This window comes from Haliotis cracherodii, unplaced genomic scaffold (genome assembly GCF_022045235.1).
Source record: "Haliotis cracherodii isolate W230 unplaced genomic scaffold, xgHalCrac1.p SCAF_4, whole genome shotgun sequence".
Taxonomy (NCBI): Eukaryota; Metazoa; Mollusca; class Gastropoda; order Lepetellida; family Haliotidae; genus Haliotis; species Haliotis cracherodii.
Window position 1 is genome coordinate 39,658,138 of NW_027266297.1, and position 20,169 is coordinate 39,678,306.

Sequence of the window (20,169 nt, forward strand, 5' to 3'; positions counted from 1 at the left end):
TTCCTTATTCACCACAGCTCCTCAACCATCACTGAAGTACGTTGCCTCACTGCGGTTTTTAACTCTCCAGTATTCATCCCAATATGCCAACAAGTCGTCGGATGCATTTCGGAACCTGAAGGGGCTTTTGGAAAGAGAGGTAACGCAATTCGATTTTGTTCTGCTCTGTTTTCTGAAAACATTGCTCTTTCTAAACCATAATACACTTTTGGTAGTGAATCACTATTAAGACTCGGAGTAAAGTGAACACCTGGTATCATCACTATTTGATAGTGATTCATAAACACATGCTCATGATATAGTCGGAATTGTACAATCGATGCTTTATGCAGAGATTTCTATTGGATATGGAAAGGATTGTGTCGCTTTATGTATAATTATAGTATTTGAACGCCACTAAAATATATACCATATGTATTGCTACTTACCCTGAGATCTCTATTACTTTCAGATGAGCAAGCTTTCCAAGCCTGGAACTATTGACACCATTGAAGTTGTGAATATAAGGTATGTAGATAACATGTCAGTAAATGCGCCATACATGTACCTGTCACCAAATTAGTGCAGTAAGATGATTATGAAGTTTATTTCAAACAAGTTTTTTTAGAACAAGTAATCAGTACACAAAGAAGTCATCAAAACACTTTGTTTGTTTCAATACATCTTCAGTTTTAATATGGGACGGTGGGGTCGCCTCGTGGTTAAAGCGTTCGCTCGTCACGCTGAAGACACGAGTTCGATTCCCCACATGGGTACAACGTGAGTAGCCCATTACTGGTGTACCCCATCTCGATAACCCTGGCATATTGCTGAAACGGCGTACTCACTCACTCACTCACTAAATGTTAATATACTGTTTGATTAACGTCCACACAACTAAGTCTTGTATTGATGTTATCTTTGAGATATCGGACAGAACAGGTTTCCACTGAAAGTAACCCTGCTTGTTGTATGATCTTACTTATGAGGAGTAAGAGATGACCCGATTGTGTGCCAGTGTACCCCGTGGATTGTTGCTCATACTGTCAACCACTGGTTTACCTTGCATAGACTTGAGTATGCCGTAAGGCAGTGATATACAGCAGGCAGCACCGTACACAACATCTAATCAACCACAGGGAGTCGTAATACTGAAGCTCAAGAAAAGAGTCCCATCTTTAATCTGAACTTGTTTTCGAACTACTAAACTACATAAGCAAAGAAAGCCCATATATGGTACACTAGAAATGCATGTTTAAATATTGGAGTCCAATACAAAACATTTCACTAATAATGATAATAACCAATTATTAATTTCCTAACCAGATCGGGAAGCGTCATTGCTGACTTTCAAGTATCGTCCAATACAACTAACGAAGAGACCTTAAAAGGCGATACAGAGACGCTCTTCAAGTCTATTCAGGCCAATGGCAGAGTTGGTGACTACGCTGTGGACCCTGCCTATCTAATAGTTGAGAATGCTGATCAAGAAGGTGAGTACTATCAGTAATGTTTGTAAGCGCTGTACTGATTCTATTGATTATACGAAAAAAAGAGAACTATATATTTCCTTGACTGTGACGATCCAAAAAGTGTTTCTTTTGTCAGATAAGGAAATACAGTAACAGTGATTCGCAATGGCAGCTGTGTATACGTAGATTTGGGGATTTGTTGCTCCAATTTGTTTCGTGTGACACAGGTGATTCTATGAGACACTGTAATGTTATTTTAGGGACGCTTTGAACACTATTTTGCGGCGTGTCAGCTTGTTGCAGAAATAATAGATTCACCCAATCTCATTAAAATCAGATCTTAGTTCTCGCGACTGCTAAACAAAGATCTGAGGACATCCCATTAGGTGTCACGTCAGAACGACCTTTCATCCGACCAATCAGAGCGTCGCTTACCAGATCAAAGTGACAGTCGGAATGTGATTTCTAAACACGGGGTATTCCGAACGATAGTTACAGGCTTGCGACTGAATCCATACAATCTAGGCCATCTATTATCCATTCCAAAATGTTCTTTTGTTCAGGTTTCAAATTATCAATTGAGAATTTGTCAAAATATGTTCCGAAGCGTAGTCGCCAATTTTAAATTTGTGCCGTAAAGCACGAGAAACCTGTCTTCTGATTGGCTAATGTCGACTTCCAGACATTCCTTGGTCTGTCAAAGTTCGCGAAAGGTCGTTTTGACGTGACCCGTAATGGGGGTGTCCTCAGATCTTTGTTGAGCGGTAGCGAGAACTAAGATCTGATTTTAATGTGATTGACATTCACCCTCTTCAACATTATCGGTTTGTCAGCATCATACCCGTGCTCGTGGGTTTTACTTTGTGCATTTGCTTCCGCAGTTTGAGAACGCCCCGTGATATACATCTAAAATACCCTTAAAGCGGCACTACATCATCTCACTCATTCAATTTGGATTTAGAATGTATGCTCAATTGACCATGGTAGTACCTTTCGCGAACACCTGGTATCATCACTATTTGATAGTGACTCATTGACACACGCTCATGATAAAGTTGGTTTCATACAGAGATTTCTTATGGATGGATATAGAAGGATCTTGTATCTTGTATTCATTTGAATACGTGTAGTTCGACCTGGCTCGATAATGATTCATCAAAATAATTCTGGTTGATAAATCTTGAAAAAAAATAATCCTATGGCTAGTAGTTAGTGCACGTAGCCCTTTAGTCTGTGTGCAATGATTTTTGCGTTTCATTTAAGCTTTTAGTGTATGCATTTTCAATATTATTTTCAATATTTTTTCAGATACATCATTTGAGTTCCTTGCCTCACTTCGGTTTCCCGATCTCACCTACGCACCTGACTACGCCAACAAGATGTCAACTGTCTTCATGCTACTGAAGAACAAGTTAGACAACGAGGTAAATGTCATGTTTGGTATATTCGTCATTTTAAATAGTAAGGTACAAACATATAGCTGCCGATAAAAGGTTGCAATTTTGGAATATTATTCTTTGCTGTCCAAGGTCCGTTTCATTGTAATATATATGTTTATTCCATCTTAGCCGCACTACGTATGTATTGCTTTCTTACAATGTTCATAGAAGATATCATTGAATATTTCTTCACACTATTGCTCGGATTATATTAAAAAAATACTTCTGTTTAATCACTAATAATTAAGTCTTTGATAAGCATTTAGAAGTTTGAAGAACATGAATACATGACACTTTTTATGTATACCAACTTCTTTTACTCTTTGTCACGACGTTTCAGAGCTACTTCTTCAAAGAATAAAAAAACCTGCCATCCATAAATAGTGTCATGTATTCATGTTCAAACTTCTAAATGCCTATCAAAGACTTTATTCGACATCAACATCGGGATGAGGCTATTAGTGAGATCATTCACCTGATGAAGGAGCAAGAAGTAGCCCTGAAACGTCGTGACAAAGAGTAAAAGAAGTTGTTAGCAATAAAAAAAGAGTCCTGTATACGCTAATACTGGATTAAGTGAAACTGTTTCTCTTACAGATGCAGGCTCTGCTGAAACCCAGTACTATAAAGAGTATAGAAGTAATCAAATTACGGTAAGAGCGGGCATCTGAACACGCTTACTGCATTCATGCTCACGTACACTCTACAAGCCCACAACTTAACACATAAATAAAGATTATCAAGTCACTTAAACACCATCGTTTTATGCCCAACGGCACTTAAATTGTTTGCCCTATTTCTCGCTTAACTCAAGGTTAGAAAGAGTTTTACTGTGTTTGTCATCTCTGCTTCAGTAACGGAAGTATTATTGCTGACTTTCTGGTAAAATCAACATCAAGCGCAGCGAATAATGAAACATTTCAAGATGATGTGATCAACTTCTTCAAATCTATCCGGATTATCGGAAATGTGGCTGGCTATGCCGTCGATCCCATCTACCCCATAGTTGAAGACATCAGCAGTCAAGGTTTGTCATTTTCCAGTTCATTGAGATGGTCGGATTGTTTATGCAGGATACCTTCACCTTTTGACGAACACATGGTGTCACGACTATTTTGAAGTGATTCATCAACACATGCTTGTGATACAGTCGGAATCATACACACGACTTTGCTTTTGACAGAGATTTTTCATGCATATGAACAGGGGTTTTGTCACTTTCATTAAAACAAATTGCAAACATTATTCTTCCCAATTATTCATTTTGATGGTACAAAATGTTCACCTTCTGGAATAGATTTGACTTTGATCCAATCTCAAATCTCACCACTTATCCTATTCTCATCCAAGACTAAGGGCATCTAGACTCAAACTTAGTGTTAAAGTTATTGTCTGATTTTTTTCACGCATTCATATACTGGTGTAAGTTTGTGTTTGTTTGTTTGCTTACTTAACTCCGCACACAGCAATATTCCAGCTATATGACGGAGGTCTGTAAATATTCGAGTCTGGACCAGACAATTCAGTGATTGACATCATGATCATCGATCTACGCAGTTGGGATAGGATGACATGCATCAACCATTTCAGCGAGACTGACCACCCGATCACGTTAGTCGCCTCTTTTGAGTGGTAGTGTTTCCAACATGGAGATGATAGCCTGTTAGAACATTATATTTATTTCCCTTGAGCAACTTGAACATCGCATTGTGGACACTGCTTTAAGTAAAGAACTCTTGGTTCTTCTATTTTACTTTTACACTTTGATATATGCCTGCATTTCCAAGGTTATCTTACCTCTTTAAACTGTTACAAAATAGTAAAATGAATAAAGGGAATGGAAGAAATAGTTATAAATGCATTTCGGACTATTGAACCTACTTTTTGTCCATGTGTCTAGCAGTCTATATAGCTATATCATCCTCATTTTTATGCCTTATTTAGAAGGACCTACAACGATGCCAGAAGGTTGTATGGGTCAATTGTTGTATGATACACGCTTGACACTTACCCTTAGGAATGACTGATACTGAATAGGTTATAACCCTCATTTATTACTAGTAAGTTAGACACAAAATATTACATCACAATGTGCAATCGCATGAGTATTTTTGCCTTATTGATTACCACAGTAAACAAATCTTGGCAAAGAACCTTAATTTGTCCAGGGGATTGTGTAAGGGGATTGCGTAAGGAAACCATTTCAATCGATTGCATTTCTACGACGATATAGTCATACAGAAGAAAATCATGTCATCATTTCATGATGCTTCTAAATGACCTTTCAGAAGAACGTCCAGCGATGCCAGAAGGTTGTATGGGTCAGTGGCCAGCCGTGTGCGACAACTGCAGTTACCAAGTGAAATGGGTCGTTGATGTGGCTAATGATGTAGTCAACTTCACCATTACCGCCAGGCTGGAGGGACAGAAGAAATGGATTGGACTTGGATTCTCACCAACAGGGAGAATGGTAGGCTTAAACTCATCATGTATCTGTTGCAATAAAATATGTGATGTTATTAATAGTGATTTACTGCATTTACTGATGTTATGTTTTGTTGGCCGAGGTACATGCATGTGTGTATACCATGTGACTTTAGGGAAATAAATTTGTATTTAATACCACGGGATATATCCAGTGATAGTTTTACATAATAGCAGTAAACAAGGTACCAACCTATAATGTACTTGAACTAAACTGTTAATTTCCGTCGCAAATATCCTACTGATACTTACAGATGTGATTTTTTGCAGAGTAACTCGGATGCAGTTATCGGATGGGTGGATGATTCCGACTTTTATATCTCAGACAGGTATGAATAATGTTATTCACAATGGAAACAATACATATTGATAACAAATTATTTGATAAGAATGTGTCAACCTTTTCTGCATAAGATGATTATAATCACGTATATAAAAAGTAATAACACTATCATCTTGACACTTTTAGGTAACTACAGTATTCATTGTATAACTGAAGGCGTAATTTTACATATATTTTTGCCAGATATATAGTTGGCTACAGCCCACCTGCAATAGATACGGAGGACAACCTGTTTGATAAACGAGGGACAGTACAAAATGGTGTCACTGAGATAAAGTTCTCACGTCCAAGAAATACCAGCCAGATACAAGATTTCACCTTCACCGATACTGACTGTCCGTATTTGCTGTTCCCTGTGGGTGGTGACTATAACACCGGAGACAAGAGTGTATCCAAACACGCTACAACACCATCTGTGTCCGCACAAAGAATCTGCTTCAGCAGTACATGCGCTCGTAAAGGTACTAACCTAGCCATCTTTTATCATGATAATTCTTGAGTTAACACTATAAACACCTTTCATATTATATTAGCCATGTACCCTTAATTTGAAGGAAGTGTAAACAGTGCACAAGTTGGTCAAGCTGTATTCGAACATACAGACTTGTTTCTCTTTACAGAACCAAGACCGTCATATGAGTTTGTCGTGTCTTTGCGGTTCCCAAGTCTTCAATACTCACCCGAATACGCAAATAAGATGTCAACTGTTTACTTGCTACTGAAGAACTCATTTGATAAAGAGGTAAGACGACTTTGCAGACTTTATGGGCAATTGACAGAATCAAGTGTGTCTTGATGTAAGTGAACATATATTTGTTCACAAAATCTGAAAACAAATTCAATCTGCTTTAAACAGTTACCTATATATTATATGTCTCTTGTTTAGTTAACTTTTCATATAAAGTATCATTGATTAGTAGTGTTCGCCGTATCTGGAAATGCGAAAGATTATTAAAACAATTGTTTTGACAATCAACTTAAAACCCTTGTGTATTTGTTAAAATGAAAATATATTCCCTTTCAGATGCAGGGTTTTCCGAAACCAAAAAGTATCAACAGTATTGAAGTAATTAACTTACGGTAAGGCCCTTCTATATATTATTCTAAGTGCCATTATACTCTAATTTATCCTACACCTGGATGTACAAACAAGGGTATGGAATAATGAAGCTTAAAAGAAGCTTAAAATAAACAGTTTACATGTTGTATGTATTATTTTCAGAACAATTCTACAGAATAGAAAAAAACCAACACACAATGATAATATGTTGAGATTTACCTTAAATGTAAATGTTTATACGAAGAAAGGGAGATGAAAATTATTACATTTAACGCAGTGGTTGTATTAATTGTTTCTAGCTTGACTATATATAAATACATGTGTCTATTTAGTCATTCATAAATACATGTCACTGTTTTGTTTTTGATTTCTCTTCCAGGAATGGAAGTATTATCGCCGACCTTCTGGTAAAATCCTCTTCCAATGCAACGAACAATGAAACCTTTCAAGGCGATGTATTGTCGTTCTTCAAGTCTGTCCAGGTTGTTGGAAATGTTGGTGGTTATAGTATTGATCCTTCCTACCCCCTAGTCAAGTCGGATGATCCTCCAGGTTTGTCATTTTTGTATGATTTATGATACACTTTTAACATTTACCCTTTTGAAAGATTGATTTTGAATAGGTTATGACCCTTATCTATTATCAGTAAGTTAAACATAAAATAAATATTGCATCAAAATGTGCAATCGAATGAATATTTTTGCCTCAGTTATTACTAAAGTGTATTTAACAAATTCTGGGCAAAGTACAACAAGTTTTCCAGTAACAATGATAGAATTATTAAACTTTATAAGCGTCGATGTTTTATGGATTGTGTAAGTAAGCGTTTGCAGTCGTTTACATTTCTACGACCAGATAGACACACAGAAGAAACTCAAGTCACCATTTCATGATGCTTCGAAATTGCTTTTCAGAAGAACGCCCAGCGATGCCGGAAGGTTGTATGGGTCAGTGGCCAGCCGTGTGCGACAACTGCAGTTACCAAGTGAAATGGGTCGTTGATGTGGCTAATGATGTAGTCAACTTCACCATTACCGCCAGGCTGGAGGGACAGAAGAAATGGATTGGACTTGGATTCTCACCAACAGGGAGAATGGTAGGCTTAAACTCATCATGTATCTGTTGCAATAAAATATGTGATGTTATTAATAGTGATTTACTGCATTTACTGATGTTATGTTTTGTTGGACGAGGTACATGCATGTGTATATACCATGTGACTTTAGGGAAATAAATTTGTACTTAATACCACGGGATATATCCAGTGATAGTTTTACATAATAGCAGTAAACAAGGTACCAACCTATGATGTACTTGAACTAAACTGTTAATTTCCGTCGCAAATATCCTACTGATACTTACAGATGTGATTTTTTGCAGAGTAACTCGGATGCAGTTATCGGATGGGTGGATGATTCCGACTTTTATATCTCAGACAGGTATGAATAATGTTATTCACAATGGAAACAATACATATTGATAACAAATTATTTGATAAGAATGTGTCAACCTTTTCTGCATAAGATGATTATAATCACGTATATAAAAAGTAATAACACTATCATCTTGACACTTTTAGGTAACTACAGTATTCATTGTATAACTGAAGGCGTAATTTTACATATATTTTTGCCAGATATATAGTTGGCTACAGCCCACCTGCAATAGATACGGAGGACAACCTGTTTGATAAACGAGGGACAGTACAAAATGGTGTCACTGAGATAAAGTTCTCACGTCCAAGAAATACCAGCCAGATACAAGATTTCACCTTCACCGATACTGACTGTCCGTATTTGCTGTTCCCTGTGGGTGGTGACTATAACACCGGAGACAAGAGTGTATCCAAACACGCTACAACACCATCTGTGTCCGCACAAAGAATCTGCTTCAGCAGTACATGCGCTCGTAAAGGTACTACCCTAGCCATCTTTTATCATGATAATTCTTGTGTTAACACTATAAACACCTTTCATATTATATTAGCCATGTACCCTTAATTTGAAGGAAGTGTAAACAGTGCACAAGTTGGTCAAGCTGTATTCGAACATACAGACTTGTTTCTCTTTACAGAACCAAGACCGTCATATGAGTTTGTCGTGTCTTTGCGGTTCCCAAGTCTTCAATACTCACCCGAATACGCGAATAAGATGTCAACTGTTTACTTGCTACTGAAGAACTCGTTTGATAAAGAGGTAATTAAGACGACTTTGCCGACTTTATGGGCAATTGACAGAATCAAGTGTGTCTTGATGTAAGTGAACATATATTTGTTCACAAAATCTGAAAACAAATTCAATCTGCTTTAAACAGTTACATGTACCTATATATTATATGTCTCTTGTTTAGTTAACTTTTCATGTAAAGTATCATTGATTAGTGGTGTTCGCCGTATCTGGAAATGCGAAAGATTATTAAAACAATTGTTTTGACAATCAACTTAAAACCCTTGTGTATTTGTTAAAATGAAAATATATTCCCTTTCAGATGCAGGGCTTTCCGAAACCAAAAAGTATCAACAGTATTGAAGTAATTAACTTACGGTAAGGCCCTTCTGTATATTATTCTAAGTGCCATTATACTCTAATTTATCCTACACCTGGATGTACAAACAAGGGTATGGAATAATGAAGCTTAAAAGAAGCTTAAAATAAACAGTTTACATGTTGTATGTATTATTTTCAGAACAATTCTACAGAATAGAAAAAAACAAACAAACAATGATAATATGTTGAGATTTACCTTAAATGTAAATGTTTATACGAAGAAAGGGAGATGAAAATTATTACATTTAACGCAGTGGTTGTATTAATTGTTTCTAGCTTGACTATATACAAATACATGTGTCTATTTAGTCATTCATAAATACATGTCACTGTTTTGTTTTTGATTTCTCTTCCAGGAATGGAAGTATTATCGCCGACCTTCTGGTAAAATCCTCTTCCAATGCAACGAACAATGAAACCTTTCAAGGCGATGTATTGTCGTTCTTCAAGTCTGTCCAGGTTGTTGGAAATGTTGGTGGTTATAGTATTGATCCTTCCTACCCCCTAGTCAAGTCGGATGATCCTCCAGGTTTGTCATTTTTGTATGATTTATGATACACTTTTAACATTTACCCTTTTGAAAGATTGATTCTGAATAGGTTATGACCCTTATCTATTATCAGTAAGTTAAACATAAAATAAATATTGCATCAAAATGTGCAATCGAATGAATATTTTTGCCTCAGTTATTACTAAAGTGTATTTAACAAATTCTGGGCAAAGTACAACAAGTTTTCCAGTAACAATGATAGAATTATTAAACTTTATAAGCGTCGATGTTTTATGGATTGTGTAAGTAAGCGTTTGCAGTCGTTTACATTTCTACGACCAGATAGACACACAGAAGAAACTCAAGTCACCATTTCATGATGCTTCGAAATTGCTTTTCAGAAGAACGCCCAGCGATGCCGGAAGGTTGTATGGGTCAGTGGCCAGCCGTGTGCGACAACTGCAGTTACCAAGTGAAATGGGTCGTTGATGTGGCTAATGATGTAGTCAACTTCACCATTACCGCCAGGCTGGAGGGACAGAAGAAATGGATTGGACTTGGATTCTCACCAACAGGGAGAATGGTAGGCTTAAACTCATCATGTATCTGTTGCAATAAAATATGTGATGTTATTAATAGTGATTTACTGCATTTACTGATGTTATGTTTTGTTGGCCGAGGTAAATGCATGTGTGTATACCATGTGACTTTAGGGAAATAGATTTGTACTTAATACCACGAGATATATCCAGTGATAGTTTTACATAGTAGCAGTAAACAAGGTACCAACCTATAATGTACTTGAACTAAACTGTTAATTTCCGTCGCAAATATCCTACTGATACTTACAGATGTGATTTTTTGCAGAGTAACTCGGATGCAGTTATCGGATGGGTGGATGATTCCGACTTTTATATCTCAGACAGGTATGAATAATGTTATTCACAATGGAAACAATACATATTGATAACAAATTATTTGATAAGAATGTGTCAACCTTTTCTGCATAAGATGATTATAATCACGTATATAAAAAGTAATAACACTATCATCTTGACACTTTTAGGTAACTACAGTATTCATTGTATAACTGAAGGCGTAATTTTACATATATCTTTGCCAGATATATAGTTGGCTACAGCCCACCTGCAATAGATACGGAGGACAACCTGTTTGATAAACGAGGGACAGTACAAAATGGTGTCACTGAGATAAAGTTCTCACGTCCAAGAAATACCAGCCAGATACAAGATTTCACCTTCACCGATACTGACTGTCCGTATTTGCTGTTCCCTGTGGGTGGTGACTATAACACCGGAGACAAGAGTGTATCCAAACACGCTACAACACCATCTGTGTCCGCACAAAGAATCTGCTTCAGCAGTACATGCGCTCGTAAAGGTACTACCCTAGCCATCTTTTATCATGATAATTCTTGTGTTAACACTATAAACACCTTTCATATTATATTAGCCATGTACCCTTAATTTGAAGGAAGTGTAAACAGTGCACAAGTTGGTCAAGCTGTATTCGAACATACAGACTTGTTTCTCTTTACAGAACCAAGACCGTCATATGAGTTTGTCGTGTCTTTGCGGTTCCCAAGTCTTCAATACTCACCCGAATACGCGAATAAGATGTCAACTGTTTACTTGCTACTGAAGAACTCGTTTGATAAAGAGGTAATTAAGACGACTTTGCCGACTTTATGGGCAATTGACAGAATCAAGTGTGTCTTGATGTAAGTGAACATATATTTGTTCACAAAATCTGAAAACAAATTCAATCTGCTTTAAACAGTTACCTATATATTATATGTTTCTTGTTTAGTTAACTTTTCATGTAAAGTATCATTGATTAGTGGTGTTCGCCGTATCTGGAAATGCGAAAAATTATTAAAACAATTGTTTTGACAATCAACTTAAAACCCTTGTGTATTTGTTAAAATGAAAATATATTCCCTTTCAGATGCAGGGCTTTCCGAAACCAAAAAGTATCAACAGTATTGAAGTAATTAACTTACGGTAAGGCCCTTCTGTATATTATTCTAAGTGCCATTATACTCTAATTTATCCTACACCTGGATGTACAAACAAGGGTATGGAATAATGAAGCTTAAAAGAAGCTTAAAATAAACAGTTTACATGTTGTATGTATTATTTTCAGAACAATTCTACAGAATAGAAAAAAACAAACAAACAATGATAATATGTTGAGATTTACCTTAAATGTAAATGTTTATACGAAGAAAGGGAGATGAAAATTATTACATTTAACGCAGTGGTTGTATTAATTGTTTCTAGCTTGACTATATACAAATACATGTGTCTATTTAGTCATTCATAAATACATGTCACTGTTTTGTTTTTGATTTCTCTTCCAGGAATGGAAGTATTATCGCCGACCTTCTGGTAAAATCCTCTTCCAATGCAACGAACAATGAAACCTTTCAAGGCGATGTATTGTCGTTCTTCAAGTCTGTCCAGGTTGTTGGAAATGTTGGTGGTTATAGTATTGATCCTTCCTACCCCCTAGTCAAGTCGGATGATCCTCCAGGTTTGTCATTTTTGTATGATTTATGATACACTTTTAACATTTACCCTTTTGAAAGATTGATTTTGAATAGGTTATGACCCTTATCTATTATCAGTAAGTTAAACATAAAATAAATATTGCATCAAAATGTGCAATTGAATGAATATTTTTGCCTCAGTTATTACTAAAGTGTATTTAACAAATTCTGGGCAAAGTACAACAAGTTTTCCAGTAACAATGATAGAATTATTAAACTTTATAAGCGTCGATGTTTTATGGATTGTGTAAGTAAGCGATTGCAGTCGTTTACATTTCTACGACCAGATAGACACACAGAAGAAACTCAAGTCACCATTTCATGATGCTTCGAAATTGCTTTTCAGAAGAACGTCCAGCGATGCCGGAAGGTTGTATGGGTCAGTGGCCAGCCGTGTGCGACAACTGCAGTTACCAAGTGAAATGGGTCGTTGATGTGGCTAATGATGTAGTCAACTTCACCATTACCGCCAGGCTGGAGGGACAGAAGAAATGGATTGGACTTGGATTCTCACCAACAGGGAGAATGGTAGGCTTAAACTCATCATGTATCTGTTGCAATAAAATATGTGATGTTATTAATAGTGATTTACTGCATTTACTGATGTTATGTTTTGTTGGACGAGGCACATGCATGTGTATATACCATGTGACTTTGGGATAATAGATTTGTATTTAATACCACGGGATATATCCAGTGATAGTTTTACATAGTAGCAGTAAACAAGGTACCAACGTGAAATGTACTTGAACTAAACTGTTAATGTCCGTCGCAAATATCCTACTGATACTCACAGATGTGATTTTTTGCAGAGTAACTCGGATGCAGTTATCGGATGGGTGGATGATTCCGACTTTTATATCTCAGACAGGTATGAATAATGTTATTTACAGTGGAAAAATTACATATTGATAACAAATTATTTGATAAGAATGTGTCAACCTTTTCTGCATAAGATGATTATAATCACGTATATAAAAAGTAATAACACTATCATCTTGACACTTTTAGGTAACTACAGTATTCATTGTACAACTGAAGGCGTAATTTTACATATATCTTTGCCAGATATATAGTTGGCTTCAGCTCACCTGCAATAGATGCGGAGGACAACCTGTTTGATAAACGAGGGACAGTACAAAATGGTGTCACTGAGATAAAGTTCTCACGTCCAAGAAATACCAGCCAGATACAAGATTTCACCTTCACCGATACTGACTGTCCGTATTTGCTGTTCCCTGTGGGTGGTGACTATAACACCGGAGACAAGAGTGTATCCAAACACGCTACAACACCATCTGTGTCCGCACAAAGAATCTGCTTCAGCAGTACATGCGCTCGTAAAGGTACTACCCTAGCCATCTTTTATCATGATAATTCTTGTGTTAACACTATAAACACCTTTCATATTATATTAGCCATGTACCCTTAATTTGAAGGAAGTGTAAACAGTGCACAAGTTGGTCAAGCTGTATTCGAACATACAGACTTGTTTCTCTTTACAGAACCAAGACCGTCATATGAGTTTGTCGTGTCTTTGCGGTTCCCAAGTCTTCAATACTCACCCGAATACGCGAATAAGATGTCAACTGTTTACTTGCTACTGAAGAACTCGTTTGATAAAGAGGTAATTAAGACGACTTTGCCGACTTTATGGGCAATTGACAGAATCAAGTGTGTCTTGATGTAAGTGAACATATATTTGTTCGCAAAATCTGAAAACAAATTCAATCAGCTTTAAACAGTTACCTATATATTATAAGTCTTTTGTTTAGTTAACTTTTCATGTAAAGTATTATTGATTAGTGGTGTTCGCCGTATCTGGAAATGCGAAAGATTATTAAAACAATTGTTTTGACAATCAACTTAAAACCCTTGTGTATTTGTTAAAATGAAAATATATTCCCTTTCAGATGCAGGGCTTTCCGAAACCAAAAAGTATCAACAGTATTGAAGTAATTAACTTACGGTAAGGCCCTTCTGTATATTATTCTAAGTGCCATTATACTCTAATTTATCCTACACCTGGATGTACAAACAAGGACATGCAATAATGAAGCTTAAAAGAAGCTTAAAATTAACAGTTTACATGTTGTATGTATTATTTTCAGAACAATTCTACAGAATAGAAAAAAACAACAAACAATGATAATATGTTGAGATTTACCTTAAATGTAAATGTTTATACGAAGAAAGGGAGATGAAAATTATTACATTTAACGCAGTGGTTGTATTAATTGTTTCTAGCTTGACTATATACAAATACATGTGTCTATTTAGTCATTCATAAATACATGTCACTGTTTTGTTTTTGATTTCTCTTCCAGGAATGGAAGTATTATCGCCGACCTTCTGGTAAAATCCTCTTCCAATGCAACGAACAATGAAACCTTTCAAGGCGATGTATTGTCGTTCTTCAAGTCTGTCCAGGTTGTTGGAAATGTTGGTGGTTATAGTATTGATCCTTCCTACCCCCTAGTCAAGTCGGATGATCCTCCAGGTTTGTCATTTTTGTATGATTTATGATACACTTTTAACATTTACCCTTTTGAAAGATTGATTTTGAATAGGTTATGACCCTTATCTATTATCAGTAAGTTAAACATAAAATAAATATTGCATCAAAATGTGCAATTGAATGAATATTTTTGCCTCAGTTATTACTAAAGTGTATTTAACAAATTCTGGGCAAAGTACAACAAGTTTTCCAGTAACAATGATAGAATTATTAAACTTTATAAGCGTCGATGTTTTATGGATTGTGTAAGTAAGCGATTGCAGTCGTTTACATTTCTACGACCAGATAGACACACAGAAGAAACTCAAGTCACCATTTCATGATGCTTCGAAATTGCTTTTCAGAAGAACGCCCAGCGATGCCGGAAGGTTGTATGGGTCAGTGGCCAGCCGTGTGCGACAACTGCAGTTACCAAGTGAAATGGGTCGTTGATGTGGCTAATGATGTAGTCAACTTCACCATTACCGCCAGGCTGGAGGGACAGAAGAAATGGATTGGACTTGGATTCTCACCAACAGGGAGAATGGTAGGCTTAAACTCATAATGTGTCTGTTGCAATAAAATATATGATGTTATTGATAGTGATTTACTGCATTTACTGATGTTATGTTTTGTTGGCCGAGGTACATGCATGTGTATATACCATGTGACTTTGGGATAATAGATTTGTATTTAATACCACGGGATATATCCAGTGATAGTTTTACATAGTAGCAGTAAACAAGGTACCAACGTGAAATGTACTTGAACTAAACTGTTAATTTCCGTCGCAAATATCCTACTGATACTTACAGATGTGATTTTTTGCAGAGTAACTCGGATGCAGTTATCGGATGGGTGGATGATTCCGACTTTTATATCTCAGACAGGTATGAATAATGTTATTCACAGTGGAAACAATACATATTGATTACAAATTATTTGATAAGAATGTGTCAACCTTTTCTGCATAAGATGATTATAATCACGTATATAAAAAGTAATAACACTATCATCTTGACACTTTTAGGTAACTACAGTATTCATTGTACAACTCAAGGAGTAATTTTACATATATTTTTGCCAGATATATAGTTGGCTACAGCCCACCTGCAATAGATACGGAGGACAACCTGTTTGATAAACGAGGGACAGTACAAAATGGTGTCACTGAGATAAGGTTCTCACGTCCAAGAAATACCAGCCAGATACAAGATTTCACCTTCACCGATACTGACTGTCCGTATTTGCTGTTCCCTGTGGGTGGTGACTATAACACCGGAGACAAGAGTGTATCCAAACACGCTACAACACCATCTGTGTCCGCACAAAAAATCTGCTTCAGCAGTGCATGCGCTCGTCAAGGTACTCACCAATACCATATTTTATCATGATAATTCTTGTGTGTTGACACTATAAACACTTTTCATATTATATCAGCCATGTACCCTTTATTTGAAGGAAGTGTCGGTGTTTTGCATGAATAATTGACTCGTTCCTCTTTATAGAACCAAGACCGTCATATGAGTTCGTCGTCTCCTTGAGGTTCCCCAGTCTTCAATACTCACCCGAATACGCGAATAAGATGTCAACTGTTTACTTGCTACTGAAAAACTCGTTTGATAAAGAGGTAAGACGACTTTGCAGACTTTATGGGCAATTGACAGAATCAAGTGTGTCGTGATGTAAGCGAACATATATTTGTTCACAAAATCTGAAAACCAATTCAATCTTCTTTAAACAGTTACCTATATATTATATGTCTCTTGTTTAGTTAACTTTTCATGTAAAGTATTATTGATTAGTGGTGTTCGCCGTATCTGGAAATGCGAAAGAATATCAAAACAATTGTTTTGACAATCAACTTTAAAACCTTGTGTATTTGTTAAAATGAAAATATATTCCCTTTCAGATGCAGGGCTTTCCGAAACCAAAAAGTATCAACAGTATTGAAGTAATCAACTTACGGTAAGAGCCTTCTATATATTATTCTAAGTGCCATTATACTCTAATTTATCCTACTCCTGGATGTACAAATAAGGACATGCAATAATGAAGCTTAACAGAAGCTTAAAATTAACAGTTTACATGTTGTATGTATTATTTTCAGAACAATTCTACAGAATAGAAAAAAACACAATGATAATACGTTGAGATTTACCTTAAATGTAAATGTTTATACGAAGAAAGGGAGATGGAAATTATTACATTTAACGCAGTGGTTTTTATTCATTGTTTCTAGCTTGACTATATATAAATACATGTGTCTATTTAGTCATTCATAAATACATGTCACTGTTTTGTTTTTGATTTCTCTTCCAGGAATGGAAGTATTATCGCCGACTTTCTGGTAAAATCCTCTTCCAATGCAACGAACAATGAAACCTTTCAAGGCGATGTATTGTCGTTCTTCAAGTCTGTCCAGGTTGTTGGAAATGTTGGTGGTTATAGTATTGATCCTTCCTACCCCCTAGTCAAGTCGGATGATCCTCCAGGTTTGTCATTTTTGTATGATTTATAATACACGCTTAACACTTACCCTTAGGAATGACTGATACTGGATAGGTTATAACCCTCATTTATTACTAGTAAGTTAGACACAAAATATTACATCACAATGTGCAATCGAATGAGTAGTTTTGCCTTATTGATTACCACAGTAAACAAATCTTGGCAAAGAACCTTAATTTGTCCAGGGGATTGTGTAAGGGGATTGCGTAAGGAAACCATTTCAATCGATTGCATTTCTACGACGATATAGTCATACAGAAGAAAATCATGTCATCATTTCATGATGCTTCTAAATGACCTTTCAGAAGAACGTCCAGCGATGCCAGAAGGTTGTATGGGTCAGTGGCCAGCCGTATGTAACAGTTGCAGGTACCAAGTGAAATGGGTCGTTGATGTGGCTAATGATGTAGTCAACTTCACCATTACCGCCAGGTTGGAGGGACAGAAGAAATGGATTGGACTTGGATTCTCACCAACAGGGAGAATGGTAGGCCTAAGCTATCCATGTGCATCTGTTATATTATATCACATTCAAAACCTTGTTTGAAGCTTGTCACAAAGGAAAACTTTATTTTTGAAGGAATGGATTGGTTGCCTGATCATAAACTCTGATGGTAAAGGTAACACGTCACATTACGTTCGTACTGGAACCGAGGTTCCGTTTATTACGTAAACATTTGTCTCACTATCATCTCATCTGTTGATGGACAAGATGTGTGTTTACTGTATAGTATTGTGTTCTCAATGAATTATTTGTAGGTGTGTCAGATGTATAATATTAACAGTGTCAATGCTGTGAGCTTTGGATTAGAAGTGTTACGGACATTGAAAGTAACGAACGTGGCGCCAGATTTCGCAATTCTTTTCAAATGTAGATATATGCATGAATAAAAGGTAAAGGAAAATCTGTCTGCCTAATTTTGTATGTATATAACTCTCAATTCATTCTCATCGAAGCAAGGACAAATCCGATATGTTGGTGTATGTGTTTTATCTAATAGAATCATGCCAGGTAATAAACATTTAAACGCTTTCATTATATCCTAGTATTTGATCGTGTAACATGTGAGAACCCATACATTTTGATTACGAGATACCCAAGGGGATGATGTGCATAGTTCAGTCACCGACTGTGGAAAACGTTAATTGTAAATATTTAGCATACTGCAATCTCTTTCCTCTGGCAGGGTAGCTCGGATGCAGTTATCGGATGGGTCGATGGCTCCAGCGTTTACGTATCAGATAGGTATGGTTCAATTCAGTCTGGTGTAATTGGCGATGTTTTTGAATGATATCGACATGGATTGTTAACAGATAATACTATAACATAGACAAGTATGTATAAAATGTATCAATGTTTTTATTCTGTCATTGCATTGTCACATCCATGTATTTTCCATCAAAGAATAGATTCCTAACACCTTTTGCTAGTGGTAAGAGACACAGTTAAAGATTGGTTGTTTTATGATATTTCGCCTCACTGATTGTGTGGCGCCATACTGGATAGCCTGGTTTGTTGCTGGTGCTGCCATCTACAGGCAAACCATGAAACAGGCAAACCATGTTAGTACAAAATCTGTGTTTTGGATTATTCTGATGAACGTCTAATAATGCAAGGACCATTACTGCGGAACACAATAATTCATGAAGCAATCTTTAATGATTATATATAGCAAATTTAACGTTGTATACATTATTTACTTTCTGGATTCAAGTAGGTATACATAGATTGCAAGTGATTCCGTTGCATTTGTTGGCTAATCAAGCATAAACGGAATACTTTTTAGGCCACGCACACTAATGGACTACTATTTTCTGATTAGCTGAAAGTAAAATGGGCGGGGTTTCTGTTTTATCAAGGCGCTGAACGTTGTCCCTGATTTCATATTTGGTCTTCAGTTTGTGTGTGTTAATGGTTAGATAAGCAGCTGTGAAGTTATAATTGTTGACATGTATGTTTACAAGAACTGACTTCAATATGTTTTGCGTTTCTGGAGTTATAAACGTAGACTGGTGTGCACACTTTGCGTAAATCTTTTTTAGCTCACCGGATTTTATGTAACTGTACTCTTTTTGCAGAAATATGTACATACCTGATTTTTATCATGTAATATTCTTTTATCAGGCACATCATCGGCTATAACCCACCTGCACTAGATGCTGAGCAGGACCTGCTGGATACTCGGGGAACATTTAATGATGGTGTTACTGAGATAATGTTCTCTCGTAAAAGAAATACCGGCCGAGATGATGATTTTACCTTTACCGACACCGACTGTCCATACTTGCTGTTCCCCGTAGGCGGTGGCTACAACACAGCCGACAAGAGTATCTCCAAGCATGACACAACGCCCCAGGTGTCAGCGCAAAGAATCTGTTTCAGCAGTAAATGTGGCAGTAATGGTACGTAAGGTGTTTAAATAACAAATGTTATGGGTTGGTTGATAGAGTCACGATCTACGCCTTTGGATAACGATTACCGTATTCGACGTAATAAGCGCCAAGCTCTAATAAGCGCCCACGGTGACATTTGCTGATATATTGGCTGGTGAACGATCCCATTTAGCACCCCTTCCGATTGACCAATGTACCCAAGTCTAATTTATTTGCGTATAATACGCACTCGTGTGCTATATGCACCCTTAATTATGGGCAAGAAAATTCTGGAAAAATATATCTGTCGTACATAAACATTTCAGGCTGTCAGCATAACCATGAAATTTATCTTTCAACTCAAAATAATATTTTTTCACCAAAATAATATTCTAATAAGAGC

At 36.5% G+C, this 20,169-nt stretch overlaps 1 protein-coding gene across 2 annotated transcripts in view; it reads left to right on the forward strand.

The window, feature by feature from the left end:
* LOC139478529 (uncharacterized) overlaps positions 1 to 20,169 on the forward strand; it is a 41,800-nt gene that overhangs the window by 16,977 nt on the left and 4,654 nt on the right. The window contains exons 15-53 of one of the 2 annotated variants that reach the window (XM_071261024.1): positions 18 to 139; positions 452 to 507; positions 1,306 to 1,472; positions 2,760 to 2,875; positions 3,488 to 3,543; positions 3,745 to 3,917; positions 5,179 to 5,360; positions 5,645 to 5,703; positions 5,901 to 6,178; positions 6,338 to 6,459; positions 6,742 to 6,797; positions 7,157 to 7,329; positions 7,692 to 7,873; positions 8,158 to 8,216; positions 8,414 to 8,691; positions 8,851 to 8,972; positions 9,265 to 9,320; positions 9,680 to 9,852; positions 10,215 to 10,396; positions 10,681 to 10,739; positions 10,937 to 11,214; positions 11,374 to 11,495; positions 11,782 to 11,837; positions 12,197 to 12,369; positions 12,732 to 12,913; positions 13,198 to 13,256; positions 13,454 to 13,731; positions 13,891 to 14,012; positions 14,299 to 14,354; positions 14,713 to 14,885; positions 15,248 to 15,429; positions 15,714 to 15,772; positions 15,970 to 16,247; positions 16,391 to 16,512; positions 16,795 to 16,850; positions 17,205 to 17,377; positions 17,699 to 17,880; positions 18,581 to 18,639; positions 19,519 to 19,796. In XM_071261024.1, coding sequence (XP_071117125.1) covers positions 18 to 139; positions 452 to 507; positions 1,306 to 1,472; positions 2,760 to 2,875; positions 3,488 to 3,543; positions 3,745 to 3,917; positions 5,179 to 5,360; positions 5,645 to 5,703; positions 5,901 to 6,178; positions 6,338 to 6,459; positions 6,742 to 6,797; positions 7,157 to 7,329; positions 7,692 to 7,873; positions 8,158 to 8,216; positions 8,414 to 8,691; positions 8,851 to 8,972; positions 9,265 to 9,320; positions 9,680 to 9,852; positions 10,215 to 10,396; positions 10,681 to 10,739; positions 10,937 to 11,214; positions 11,374 to 11,495; positions 11,782 to 11,837; positions 12,197 to 12,369; positions 12,732 to 12,913; positions 13,198 to 13,256; positions 13,454 to 13,731; positions 13,891 to 14,012; positions 14,299 to 14,354; positions 14,713 to 14,885; positions 15,248 to 15,429; positions 15,714 to 15,772; positions 15,970 to 16,247; positions 16,391 to 16,512; positions 16,795 to 16,850; positions 17,205 to 17,377; positions 17,699 to 17,880; positions 18,581 to 18,639; positions 19,519 to 19,796 — 5,559 coding nt within the window. The remainder of the gene's footprint in view (positions 1 to 17; positions 140 to 451; positions 508 to 1,305; positions 1,473 to 2,759; positions 2,876 to 3,487; positions 3,544 to 3,744; positions 3,918 to 5,178; positions 5,361 to 5,644; positions 5,704 to 5,900; positions 6,179 to 6,337; positions 6,460 to 6,741; positions 6,798 to 7,156; positions 7,330 to 7,691; positions 7,874 to 8,157; positions 8,217 to 8,413; positions 8,692 to 8,850; positions 8,973 to 9,264; positions 9,321 to 9,679; positions 9,853 to 10,214; positions 10,397 to 10,680; positions 10,740 to 10,936; positions 11,215 to 11,373; positions 11,496 to 11,781; positions 11,838 to 12,196; positions 12,370 to 12,731; positions 12,914 to 13,197; positions 13,257 to 13,453; positions 13,732 to 13,890; positions 14,013 to 14,298; positions 14,355 to 14,712; positions 14,886 to 15,247; positions 15,430 to 15,713; positions 15,773 to 15,969; positions 16,248 to 16,390; positions 16,513 to 16,794; positions 16,851 to 17,204; positions 17,378 to 17,698; positions 17,881 to 18,580; positions 18,640 to 19,518; positions 19,797 to 20,169) is intronic. The other variant, XM_071261025.1, reaches the window with a different exon arrangement.